This window comes from Cannabis sativa, chromosome 2 (assembly GCF_029168945.1).
Source record: "Cannabis sativa cultivar Pink pepper isolate KNU-18-1 chromosome 2, ASM2916894v1, whole genome shotgun sequence".
Classification (NCBI taxonomy): domain Eukaryota; kingdom Viridiplantae; phylum Streptophyta; class Magnoliopsida; order Rosales; family Cannabaceae; genus Cannabis; species Cannabis sativa.
In genome coordinates this window covers 67,854,336-67,868,653 of record NC_083602.1, presented here as the reverse complement: position 1 = coordinate 67,868,653, position 14,318 = coordinate 67,854,336, and the positions used below count along the sequence as shown (strand labels likewise).

At 27.9% G+C, this 14,318-nt stretch overlaps 1 protein-coding gene across 1 annotated transcript; it reads right to left on the bottom strand.

Moving 5' to 3' along the window:
- Nucleotides 1-6,837: 6,837 nt before the first annotated feature.
- LOC115712079 (uncharacterized) lies at nucleotides 6,838-7,578 on the bottom strand. Its single transcript, XM_030640306.2, has one exon. It carries the CDS (start codon nucleotides 7,554-7,556, stop codon nucleotides 6,912-6,914), a length of 645 nt encoding a protein of 214 aa, XP_030496166.2. The 5' UTR covers nucleotides 7,557-7,578; the 3' UTR covers nucleotides 6,838-6,911.
- Between the last annotated feature and the right edge of the window lie 6,740 nt (nucleotides 7,579-14,318).

The following is a 14,318-nucleotide window of genomic DNA, read 5'->3' as shown; positions in this document are numbered from 1 at the left end:
GAGAAAATAGGATTGATATTTTCTCACTCATCTCTCTCTCCTCACGCCATCTTTCTCCCTTTCTCTAGTCTCACACTCCACTTTCAAGTGTGTGTGAGACCTAAACCCTAATCTCATTACAGTTTCTCATGAGTTGAGTACACACTGTAATACCTAAATCTGTTCATCCTATAAGATCTAATAGCCCACTCTATTCTTGAGTGTTGAGGCTGACTTGGAAGATCAAGGTGTGGATTCTTCAATCAAGTTTTAGATTAGATGTTCGATTGTTTATACGAAAAGAATCAAGGATACCCTAATAGGCATCAAGATGTAATTGAATTTCTTTCAGTATATTAGATTTAATCTATATTCAATGTTGAGATCCTTCAACTTATGGTTCATATTAGATAAAAATTATTTTTATTAAAATTCTGCTTCTACTCTTATAACTCTGATATGGACCATAAAAATCAATAATTGGTATCAGAGCAATCTTCATAATGATATAAATTAAATACTGTTTTGGGTAATTATGCATTTTTATATATATCTATGTTGATATATTGTGAAGGGATAGAATTAAGTTTTTTATGCATAAATGTGAATCGTTAATCATATGGTAAATTTAAGTTAGGAATTTCACAACTTTACTAGAAAAATTGTACACTATATTTGTGGTATAGGTTTTGATGTAATTTTTATTTGTAATTTTTTGTCAAAAATTGTAATATTAAAAATCCACAATACCTCCATTTATGAGTGCGCTCGAATTTAAGGAGTAAAACCCAACCTCATCGAGATGATGAGTTTTGAACATCAAATGATGAGCCACAAATCCCGAAGGGTTACAGATGCAGGACATGAAGATCAAAGGGTTGAAACACGTGATTTTCATGTGTGCATGTGACCCATGTAGCCTATGCATGTGGACAAAAGTAGGAGAAACTGAACTTGGGTTCGGGTTGAACCAAAGGCCACCAAAGGGACCCAACGATTCTGTGGCCAGAGTAGGTTGTGTTGACTGGCCTTGAAGGGCCCAAGGTCGATGTCAATGAGCAGTAAGGAGGACCATGGTGGTCCTTGGCCATCGAAGCTCCTTGGAGGAGCAGTCGGGTTCTTTGACTCGTTGGAGCCACGAACGGAGCTCGGTTTCGTGAGCTCTTCCATCACCACCGGTGAACCACCGACTCCTTCCCCAGTTGACCAAGGTGGTCGATGACCACCAGTCCTGCCACCACCATTAACAGCCAAAAGGTCGGCCCCATTCGTATATATATGTATATGCGTGTATATATATTATTTTATTTATTTTAATAATTAAATTATTAATTAAAAAAAATAAAACTAAAAATATGGGATATTTTGATATGTGCATTATCCTTTTATTTTAACATGTTAAAATAATTTTTTTTTTCAAAAAAGTAGTTTTATTATTTTTGGTATATATTTATTATTTTTTTTTCAAATAAAAATTTATTTTATTTTATTTTAAAATTATATTTTATAAAAATGATATACATCCACATAAAAGTAATATTTTTTGAAAAGTAATTGGTGATATATTTTAAAAATATATTAGAATAATATTTTTTGAAAATTTATTATAAACTTATAATATTTGATGAATAATTATTTATTTTGAATAACTAGGGTAGTTATTTATATTTATATTATTATATAATAAATTAACTATTTTCCCTAAAGTCTAGTTATAAGTAGTTATAACTTATTTTTAAAAGTATTTTATAATATTATTTTAAACTAACCTAAATGCACATTTATCTTATCTCATAGTTAGTTAATTAAAATTATTTTAAAAACCTAAATATATGTTATCCTAATTTTTGTCCTCATGATGTGGCATGCTTATGTGGACATACCCTGTGCCACGTGGTAGTTGGCTCACTAAAAGGAAGGCCAAGTCAGCACCCGAGCAAACGAAAACCCCGTCACTCAAATATGGATCAAGTGACAAACCAGCTCCCTCTCTCAGGTGGCCAGCCAACCCTAAGACATTACCATGGCCAGCTTACCTGGCCACCACAGGGGCCTGGCCAGCCAAGGGATGCTCTATAGGCCTCACTGGACACTCTTGCACATGGACAACAAAGATGGACTGCAAATTGGGCTCCAAGCCCAACAGAATAGCTGAATAACATCTAGAATCAAATGAATTTTGGTCTTTTGTAAATATGTAACTAACTATACGATTTTCAAGGGATTTGAATTATAAACTTAGGGTTTAAGGCTTCCTATGTGAAGGCCTTAACCTCTGACTGAAAACCTAAGTTGTCTAAGTTGCCTCTAAGCTAGAAACATGATCTTTAACTCTAAGTGTCTAACAAATTCTCTCTCACACGCCTACCTAGGCTGTCTAACACCAAAGGCTATCCAACACCCTAGGCTGTCGAACACCCTAGGCTATCCAACACTTGAGTTCTACCAAACATTGATTCATATATTGTAATCTTAAGGGTACTATAGCAGACCTAATTCCCTCGGTATAATATAACTAAAAGGGGAGTAGGACATTACCTGCTATCACAAGCGGGCAGAACCTCTATAACAAATCTTATTGTCTATTTCTTTTCATTCTTATTTGTGCACACACGTGACAAGCATCTGATCTACACGACTCCGCTGTCATTACTTGTATATCTTTTTGTCGGCTAACATAAGAATTTGTACTTGTTTGCTTTTCAGTTTTTTCTAACACTCTCATTTCAATTTTCTAACTTTCTGCAGTTGGAGTTATGTCCTTAATTGATGTATATAGTGTAGTCATTTATTCACATGTTCTTAAATAATACATTAGATGTACAAAATGAAAAATATAATTAAGCTCATATTAAAATTTATTAATAAAAATGTTTATCATGCTAGTTAGTTATTGGATAGGTTTGTTGGTGGTTGAGAAGGTTGCACGTTTCATTATAACCTGAGAATGTGGATATATAACGTTTGATTATGTAACAAATGAATACTGTATAATTTGTTTTACAAAACACATATCCAACTAATCTATATGATGACAGAAGTTACGTTTTATATTTCACATTTATCACACTGTTATATATAACGAATCATATAGAGGAATAATGTAGTGTGTTCATTATTTATATATTGATCTGTATAATCACAATTAATTATCATATAAACTGTTATTTTAAAAAATAAAGTGAAATGTAATTCAAATGTTATAGTAGTTGGTCGAATAGTTTATAGCAAAAGAATCTATTATTTTACAAATTTATTAAGTAAGAAAAGCAAAACATCATTAATTATATTGTAATATGAAGCTGAAAGGGAACGATGATGAAAGAGAAGTATGTGGAACACTCTATAGAAAACTAATGTTCATTTAGATAATTATTAGCAAAGAGAAATACAATATTATAACTTAAATTGTCTCAACAATAAATCTCCTCACTAATTTGCGTGATGAGCACAATTTTATTGTAACGCATTATCCAAGAAAAGACAAAAATAAAAGTACGTTTGTGAGTTATCGGTTGAAATTAGTTTATACTTGATAATTCTAATAACTCCCTGTAGACTATGTTTTTGGTGTAATTCTTATCGTGATGTTCAGTGGTCACAAGTCGAATTAACACACAATGTAGACGATGTTTTTGTCCTTGACAAAGCTACATATAATTGACTGTGTGAAAAAACAAATTGTGGCAAATAAACTCCAACATAATCCAACGTTTGGCCTTGGGATTTGTTTATTGTCATAAAAATACTCAATTTTATAAGGAATTGTGTTCGTTTAAATGGGAAGCTGCTATTTTCATCCACATTTGGTAAGAATGGTATTCTTGGTATGAGGACTCTTTTTCCTATGTGGTGTCCTACAACAATTTTAGCATCTATCACAATTAATTCGAATGCTCGACAAATCAAACAGGTTCCATTGCATAACCCATTCGAAGGATTAATGTTTCTAAGCAACATTATAGGACAATTTCTCTTAAACTGCAATTCATGTGGAGGAAGGTCGTTTGATGTTAGAGTGTTTAGAAAATCTTCCATAACTGATTGCTCGGTGCTTTCTATAGCCTCATCTCTACTGTAATAGTGATGTGCTTCTGCCGGGAACCTTGCAATTAACATCGAATTAATTTCATCAACGAAAGAATTCTTTGATGTTAATATAGCTCGATTCATCATAATAGACACATTTTTTTTAGTATTGATGGATGTTGTGGAAGACATTTTTTATCAGGAGGTTCAAAGAAGTGTTGTCGTTGTGATAAAGAACAAGCATATTACTTGAGATTTTTATGGTATCATTGACGGTAGTTGGTGGCATTTCATTGCCCACCGCTAATGAGAGAATATTGGATCCAATCTTGCTCTCATATTACTTTATATATCTATTCTATATAAAGTGTGCCTATATAACAGAATTCTTGGTTTATGAGAAATTCATGGGTGACTTTTTATTTATATTAAAAATAAAATAGTTTATTAATAAAAATAAATAGTTTATGAGAAATTTATGGGTTTTTGTTACTTAATTAAAATTCCATTCAATATAAAATCATTTTAACAATAATATGTGAATTAATGTACACACACCATCGCGAGCTACACCTAGCCCCAAACCATCGATCCTTCAGACAGAAAGATCGTAATCGCACCATCAACATTTACATCTTAATCTTGTTTAAAACATATTATCATCCATTTCAAAAAAACAAAAAAAGAAAAAAGAAAAACCCATATATATATCTAATAAAATAATATTAAAAATTAATAGTTATTTGATACAATAATTAATTGAAGAAAAAATATTGTTAGTTATTATTTAAAATTATTTTTATGTATATTTAATTAATCTAAATAATGGTGTTGCAAATTAAAAGTAAATATTAAATGCAATATATTACTGTAAAAAGTTATACTTACTCTGAATTTATAACCATTTACAATTTTTTAACGCTCAAAAAGTTACCGAGTTTGTTTTCTATAGCTCTACTTATTAAGGTAGAAAAATATTTTTAGATTGACTCCTCTATTCTGTTTATTAAATGAATTATTTTCAAGTTAACACATTAACTTAAAAATGACACAATAATGACCTACTACAAAGTATACACTTATATTCATTCTATTTATTGAGAATCAAAACTTCAATCTTCTTCACTAGATTAGCCAGACACACACAATATTTGGACATAAACACAGGACACAATATATTATAACTCAAACTCAGAAACACTTAGTCGAAACTTGAATGAATTATGCCACTCTTTTAAGTTTTAAGACTGTATATGACTAGGCAATTTTGGTTATTGTATTATCATTCTTGCTACAATGTTGATCATTTTTTAAATTTTTGATGTGAAATTTCGTATTGTGAGCTTTTTAGAGTTTCTAATAGACTTCAATGAGTAATAGATTTATATAATTATACTTGGAATAAATTTTGAAATGTTGTTTGGTGGATTCCTATTTTGTTATCAGGTAACATAATATTATTATTCGTTAGGTTTGTCACAATTATTAAGTGAGAATGGATCAATTTAAAAACCTTTCACTATATTGAAATGTGAGATTGATTTTAATATGAGCTTAATTATATTTTTTATTTTGTATATCTATTATTTTATTTGAAAACAAGTGAATAAATGACTACACTATATACAACAATTAAAGACATCACTCTAACTACAAAAAGTTGGAAGAATAAAATGAGAGTGTTAGAAAAATTTAAAAAGCGGACAAATAAGAGTTCACTACTGAAAAATCAAAAGCTTAATGTTAGCAGACAAAAAAATATATAATCAGTTAATTTACTGTTAAAATTATCAATACTCTACTAATAAATGTTATATTTTCCGAATTTTGCCTGTACACGCGTTGCAACAAATTATTATTTCATAAATATATTTTTTTTCCTTAAAAATGAACACACACAGTAATGAGGTTGAACCTAATAACTAATAATATATATTTTTTAATTTTTAATTGTATCACTTTGTAATAACGTAGAAAAAAACTAGCATAAAATTTAGTATACGTGTCTCGCACGTAACTTTTTTTGCTAGTATATATATATATATATAACATTTTAAAAAATAAAAGCCAAAAAAAAAAAAAGCAACACCAAGGATTCATATATATTACTATATTTGAGAAGTTTAAAATGTCAAGAAGATGATCAATATAAATTTCTTGCAGTCGTTAAAAAACCAACAAAACATTATGTCAAAGAATAGCCAGTAAGCTCAACGATTTGATCTCTCGTAATAATCTAAATATCAAACGGAATGTCATTATAGTATAGTCTACCCAGTAACAACGGTACGATGAATACTATGAAAATATCAAAAAGCTCTACGATAAGACTACTTAAATGAGCATATCTAAAATGCCTAATACCATTTTTACAGATACACACATTTGAAACCTGCAGTACTTAACATTTCTCATCACATATTTTCTAACCCAAGCTGCAAGAAACAGAGATAACAAACCCTTATGCAATGGTGCAAAGTTAAGTCCATTCATTTTCAAAGGCATATAGTTAATATACTCCTAATCTTCATTCTTATTATCCTTACAGAAGATGTAAACAGCAATGTACATACCATCTTATGCTATATTTACATGTAGCTACAGACAGCTTAGTCACAAACATAAACACATAGTTAAAAGCCTGAAATTAAGTTTCAACAAGAAAAAGGACAACAACAAGATCTAGAACAACATAAATGCCAGTCCACCAAAATCCTAGTCATATCTATATTAAGATACATAGGTCTATAGGTATCAAGTAAATTCATTTTGATAGCACAATGAAGTATTAAACAATCACCAAGAACAATACAGCAAGTACACAAAAAATTGGAAAAAGTAATCGAACACATAGATTTAATAAAACTTCACAAATTTCCAATTACATTATAGCAAGTAATGTTTCAATAAGAAGAAAGAGTAACATTCGTCTTAAGCTTCCTTAATTTAAAATTCATGCAGTCTAATCCACACCCACATTGAGGGCTCTCTACAAAATTATCAACTGGGAAACCCGCTCCGGCTATGCCCACCGAGAATTCGAGATCATCGCCGACTCGTTTGACTTCCACGATATCAATCCAAAACCAAAACAACTTTACGCTAACACCCTCTAATCTCGTGAGCTCTCCCATTGAAATATAACCATTAATGGCGGATTTATATTTCAACTGATACGATCCTTCGACAGAAAAGCTACAGGTGCCATCAAAATAGGCAGCGAATTTTCCAGTAGAGGGATCATAATCGTAACCCACCACACCTATGGGAAGAATTCCAGTGGGAAAGCCGAAGCTATTGATGAATTCATAGGCCGTGGTGCTGTCAGAAACGACGGCGTTTTCTGAGGCTAAAACTGGTGAAGGGGATACAATTAGGAGTGAAATTGAGAGTAAAACAATAAAGCTTTGGTTAATGAAGAAACCCATATTTGAATCTCTGTTTCTAGCTCTTATTCTCTTAGTTGATCGACGTTTTGGGTTGTATATTTTCTGATCGAAGAATGGAATGGTAGTTGGAATGGGGATGGAAAGCTCTGGTTTCTTCATTTCTTACAGTTACTGCTTTTTTCAGTGTTTAAATGGGCTACCTTTATATTGAGCCCTAAACATAAGAATTATGGCCCAATAAGAAAATGGAGACAAATTAGAAAAATGTCATTTTTCGAATAAATACCTAATTTAAAACTGAATTTACTATATTTGTCTGTATCTTTAATTTAATTTATAGTTTATATAAATTTACCAAATTATTATTCTCTACAATTCACAATTTTCTTATGGAAACTAGGTAATATACGCGTGCAGTTATTTTAATTTTTTTAGTATTATATATATCAATATAATAAATAATAACTTAAAAATAATTGTAATATATAATAATAATAATAAATTATACTATCTAATTACATAGTATTATTAATAATTTTATTTATTATAGCATAAAATTTCATATTAAATTATTATTATTGATAATTTTATTTATTAAAAATTTATTTATTTTTTTTTATTTATTAAGAAGTTTAAAATTTATACTATTAATGTATAGTAGAATTTTAAAAGGATTTTTTTATTTTTACATTTTAAAGTATTTTTTTTTACAGTTTTACGGTAATACTTATAGCAACTCAGCAATCAATAAAACAATCTAAATACACATAGCTTCCTCCATAGCAACCCAAACCGTAAAAATGAAAAAAAAAAATTAAAAATAGTATATGAAGCAATTCTCCTATTTAAAATTGTTTTTCTTTTTTAAATAAATAAATAAGTAGTTTGCGTAAAAATGTTAATGTGTTATTATTATTATTATTTAAGTAAACACCTTTTTTTGCATTTTTTTATATCGTGATTATATAAAATTGATGCTATTATTGTAGTTCATGTTGTTATCATCGTATCTCCCCCGTTGTCATCATCGTCTCACCTATTGTCTCATCGTATCTCACCTATTGTGATCACAATATTTTACACATTGTCATCACCGTATTTCACTTGTAGTGAGGGGCGGAGCCAGGATCAATCATCAGGGGTGGCCAAAACTATATTAAAATTTAAGTAACAAAATTTTGAAAAATATTATTAATTAATACTTAAAATTAAAATATAAGCGTCTCTTTTTTATATCAAGAACGTCTATAAATGAATCTTTTACAAATTCTTTTAAGAATTTATTTTTAGTATAGACTATAGCAAAAATTTACTTAAAATTTTATATTTTATCTTGTTGTAAAGTCTAGTCTTTACTATATTCATGATTGAGAAAAATTGATTTGTGGTAATTGTAGAAATTATAAGTATAAGAATAAGAATTACTATTTTATATACAAGAAAAAAAGAGGCTTTTTTCAGTTTTAACCAAAAAAAGTAACAATATTACAAAAATACTTTCAGCTGGCCAAATAAACAAATATACAGCCAAATAAAAAAAAATTACACAAATACCACTTACACACACCTTCAACTCAGGATCCATGCTTCTTGGGCAATTATCGTGCAACCATCGTGTAACTACGCAACAACCCAACGCAACCAAAACGAAAATTCAATGAGAAAGAGAACCACCATTAATTCCGGTTACTTCACTTGAGAAGACGACCAGAATCAATCACAACAGAAGCTGCTTCGAATTCATAAAAATTGTGTAGAAAAACTACTACGAAACTAAAATTTAACTGGAAATCCAATTTAATTTGCATAAAACTAATGTCCTGACTTAAATTTTTAGATCCATGAAAGGCAATTCTCAAAAAGTTAAACTAGAGTTCCCAAACAATCCAACTCAAGTACAATAAAAAAAATTACATCAATACTATAGTAAAATGTTTATCCTAGTATATTTTTGTTGTTTTCCAAATTTCTAATGGTGAATTTATTCATATTAAATCATTAAGAGACATGTAGATAGAGTTACGTACGTGGAAACACTATTTTGATTTTTAATGTTTCACAACAGTTGCATTACAGTTGCCTAAATATTTTGCTAATAGTTATTTCGTCTGATGCAACCTTCAGCCAAGCACCCAGCAACCACTCAGAAATTTTCGTCTGATGCAACCTTCGGCCAACCACCTAGCAACCACCCTGCAACCATCATCTGATTCGTCTGGTGCAACCACGCAACAACCACCCTACAACCATCGTCTGATTGTGTAAGTGATGATAGTGTAAGTGGTATTTTAGTAATTAAAATCACATAAAAAGTACAAATGTTGTCTTTACCTTATGGAGGTATTTTTGTAAATAAAATGTCAATTTATATTTTCTATGTAATAATTTCAAAAAATAAACTTATTTTTTTTTTCTATTTTTACCAACTTCTATAGTAAGTTAAAAATAGTTGTCAAAATTATAAAATCAAAAAAATTTAATTTGCACATGATCATAGTATTAAAATTGTTCTTAATTAACTTTTTATTTGATATTAAGGTTTTTAATATTTACCATATCATTACGTATTTATCTATAGATACTAATACGATATATATGTGTATATTATATATGTATATGCAACTATTTTACACTATTTGTTTTAATATTTTTTTCTTAAATTATTTTATATTTAATTTTAGTTTGACTAACAGTCAAAGAAGACTACGGATAAAAATAGTGCATATACATTTAGCGTGGGGGCCAGGGCCACCCTTGGCTACAATATACCTCTGCCCCTGCTTGTAGTCGTCGTACTATTGTCTTTCCTAAATCTCAATCTTAATTTTAGATTTCATTCCAAATTTTAAATATTTTCATTAACACATATTTGAGATCTAAAAATGGCTATAATAGTACCTTAATCATATATACATCATCAAAAATAAAAATTTAAACTTATCACTTAAATATTTCTCCTAGAATTAGAAACTTGAATTATTAAGAAAATATTTAGTACATATACATATTATTTTGTTACTCTATATCATTTTTTTTTAACATATACTAAATAATTTACAACAATTCGTATCTTTATATATTAAAAGTGCCTATCTAACGGCATTTCTTGGTTTAACAGAATATACTTAAAAATAAAAGAATATTCTGTTAAATTTAACGATTACGTTTTATCTCCCGTTAACAAATAAACCCAATAATTAAACCCAAAAAATTAAACAATCTTTTAAATATTAATAATCTCTTTTTAAATTAAAAAAATCATCTTACCCACATCTCTCTCTAACAAACCTATTTTGAGAGAATATTAATAATTTTTTTTATTTATTTTTTAAAAAAGAAAAATATAGATAAAATATTTAGAAAAGATAATATAAATGTGAGACTGTATATGAGTTGTCCCTTCTGTAATTACCTAGAAAAGATAAAATGTATAGATAAATATATATATACTAGATGAATGTACGTGTCGAGCCACGTATTGCTAGTTTCATTTAAGATTTAGGTCTTTTTAAGATTTTGAATGTATTTTATTTTTAAATATTACAAATTTTTTGTTTGAAAAAATTAAATATCTATATTTGAAATATTATTTAATAATGTATTAAAAATAATATTAGTGTAATTATAAAATTGTAAATAAATTTATTATTGGAGTAGTAGATTATTCTATTTAGTTCTTTTTTTAACATAGTATTATAATGTAAGTTTATATCTATAAATATTCTGTTAAGTGTTAATATTATATGAACATCTCCATTTATAAAGCTAAAAAGTGGGTCAATGACAGAAGTGATATATCTGCAATCACACAAAGATAGAAGTGGTATTTCTGCTTCCTATGCTTATCCAGAGAAAACATTAGATAACGTGAGGTTAACTTTAATATATAAAGATTTTTCTTTTTTAAAAAATAAATAAAAAAAATTATTAATATTCTCTCAAGATAGGTTTGTTAGAGAGATATGTGGCTAAGATGATTTTTTTAATTTAAAAATATATTATTTATATTTAAAAGATTGTTTAATTTTTTGGGTTTAATTATTGGGTTTATTTGTTAACGTGAGATCAAACCTAATCGTTAAATTTAACAGAATATTCTTTTATTTTTAAGTATATTCTGTTAAACCAAGAAATGTCGTTAGATATGCACTTTTAATATATAAAGATATGTGAGACTGTACGTATAACATATATTATTATAACACAATTATGTTTTACTTACTAAATATACTGACACATATTTTATTTTTATAAAACAAATCGTTCAAATAATTATACTATTTTAATTATTAATTAAAATAAAAAACTAAAATATCAAATAAAACTAACACTACGTGGCTTGACACGTAACAATCGCCTAGTATATATATATATACTCATACTGTGTAAAAATATAACTAATATAATAAATAAATTGCAAACCAGTATTTAATTCATTAGGTTAAAGCTCATTCAACCAATAATTTTTTAAAATGAAAGTATTTTATATATTAAAAAAATAGTAATATATATATGTAAAGAATATTAAAAAAAAAAGTACAGAAGATATTTTAGTTATTATTTAGTTATTATTTATTTTCATTTTTTGAAAATATGAGAGACATTTTTTTGAAGATATTTTATTCAATAACTATGAAAATTGTAATTTTAGAGTGTATATATATTTATAGATTTATAGTTTTGGAATATTTTAATTATTATTTCTCTTTCTTATTATTAGTTTGATAGTTAATATTTTTTTCAAAAAAAAATATAGTAGTATTTAAAAATATTTATTGGTATAGTTAATTGTTATTATTATTAAAAGGGTAAAAATTATTTTGGACCCTGCGTTTTGCAAAAGTTATAAATTGGACCATCTGTTTTGTTAAATGACAAAATAGATCCTGTATTTTCTAAAATAGTACAAATAGGACCCTGAACTTATTTTTTGTTCAAAATAAAACTTAATAATAATCTGATCTAAAGATGTTATGAAAAAACTAGTTACATTTTCTGTATCTGTTCGTGTTAGAAATTATCTTAAAGTTAGTTATATTAAAAAATAAAATTTTTGAAAATTGAGCTCAAAGTCCTATTTTTACTATTTTGAAAAATATAGGGTCCATTTTGTCATTTAACAAAACAGAGGGTCTAATCGGTAACTTTTGCAAAACACAGGGTCCAAAATAGTATTTACCCTTATTAAAATCAAAGATTATAAAAAGAAAATAAGAAAAATGAGGAAAAAAAAAGTACATTCTAGCAATTTTTAGACCACTATGTTACTCCTTTATGTCTCAACTTATCTAAAAAAAATAGTTTAATTAATGATTATATTATAGTGTGAAAATTTTATAAATATGTAATTAATTATAATAAATATATATATAATTAATAAATAATATATTGTTGTTAGTTAAAATAATTTTAAGTTTATGAATTCATGTGTATATATAAATATGATTTTAAGTAAATGAATGCATTTATAAATATTTAAAACTTGAATGATTCATTAAATTTTTTTTTTTTTTAAATAAAAAGAAAGTGGATAATTAGAACCTTTTAATAATTAATCTTAGGAGTGTAATGAAAAATAGAGTTAATGTTATCATAATTAAAAAACATGAAAAAAATAGTTCATAATACAAAAAGATGGTTACGTAAATTAAAATAAAATAATATAAAAAAACTTACGATTAATAAAAATTTACTTATATTGTATGTGGCTCTTTGTATAAGAATTGGTAAGATGATAAAATTAAAGATTAATAAAAAAAACCTAAAAAAAATATAAAATGAAGAAGAAGTATATCACAATATTACTATTGAATATTGTCCATTGAGTATATTATGAATATAATGATGAGGTAGTGCAAAGGGATGGAGCATGATTTTATGGCCACAGTTACTCAATGTCAAAGGTTGATGAATATGCTGGCTCAGAACAACATAATAATGAACAGACCAACCAGCCATCTGTCTCACAATTCTCTGGTAAAATCCTTTCTAAACCCTCCTCTAAATGGATTCTTGACACAAGTGCTACTCACTATGTGTGTCGCAATTTGTCCCTTTTTCAAAATACTTATGCCGATTCTAAGTTTTCTTATGTTAATTTACCCAATGGAAATGCTGTTAAGGTTTCTTGCCTAGGAACCATTGTGATTTCACCCGATCTTGTCCTTAAAGATGTCTTGTATGTCCCTGATTTCCATCTCAATTTATTATCTGTTTCATCCTTGCTTGAAACCAGAGCTTGTGTCTTCATTTTTTTATCCTGACTATTGTGTTATTCAGGACACATTGAAGACACATCAGATTGGGATGGCTAGGAGACTTGGGAAGTTATTCTACCTTGAGGAGCCTGCTGAGAAAATCAGTCCCCAAATCTTTTCTTTGTTTTCTGATTCCAAAATAAATATTGATACAATTTGGCATTATAGATTGGGACATCCCTCTTGTATTAAAACTCATTCATTGAATAAATAATTGCAATTTCAAGGTCAATCTTGTCCTAACTTTCATTACTCAATTTGTCATTATACCAAACAAAGAAAGCTTCCTTTTGTTTCTAATCATAATATTTCTAAAGAATGCTTTGATCTTATACACATAGATATTTAGGGACCTTTTAATACTCATACTATTGGGGGACACAAATATTTCATCACTATTGTTGATGACCATTCTAGATGTACTTGGGTTAATTTTATCAAAACTAAGGCTAAGGCACAAACTGCCATTCCTAACTTCATTCAGCTCATTAAAACCCAATATCAAAATACTATTTAAGCTGTTAGATCTGATAATGCTAAGAAATTGCAGTTTGTTGAGTTGTTCAATAGTCTTGGCATCATGCATTATCATTCTTGCATTCATAGACCCCAATAAAATTCTGTGGTTGAAAGAAAGCATCAACATTTATTAAATGTTGCTCGT

Coding starts and splice junctions, on each gene's coding strand:
- LOC115712079 (XM_030640306.2), bottom strand. CDS start 7,556: ATGAAGAAACCAGAGCTTTCCATCCCCATTCCAACTACCATTCCATTC.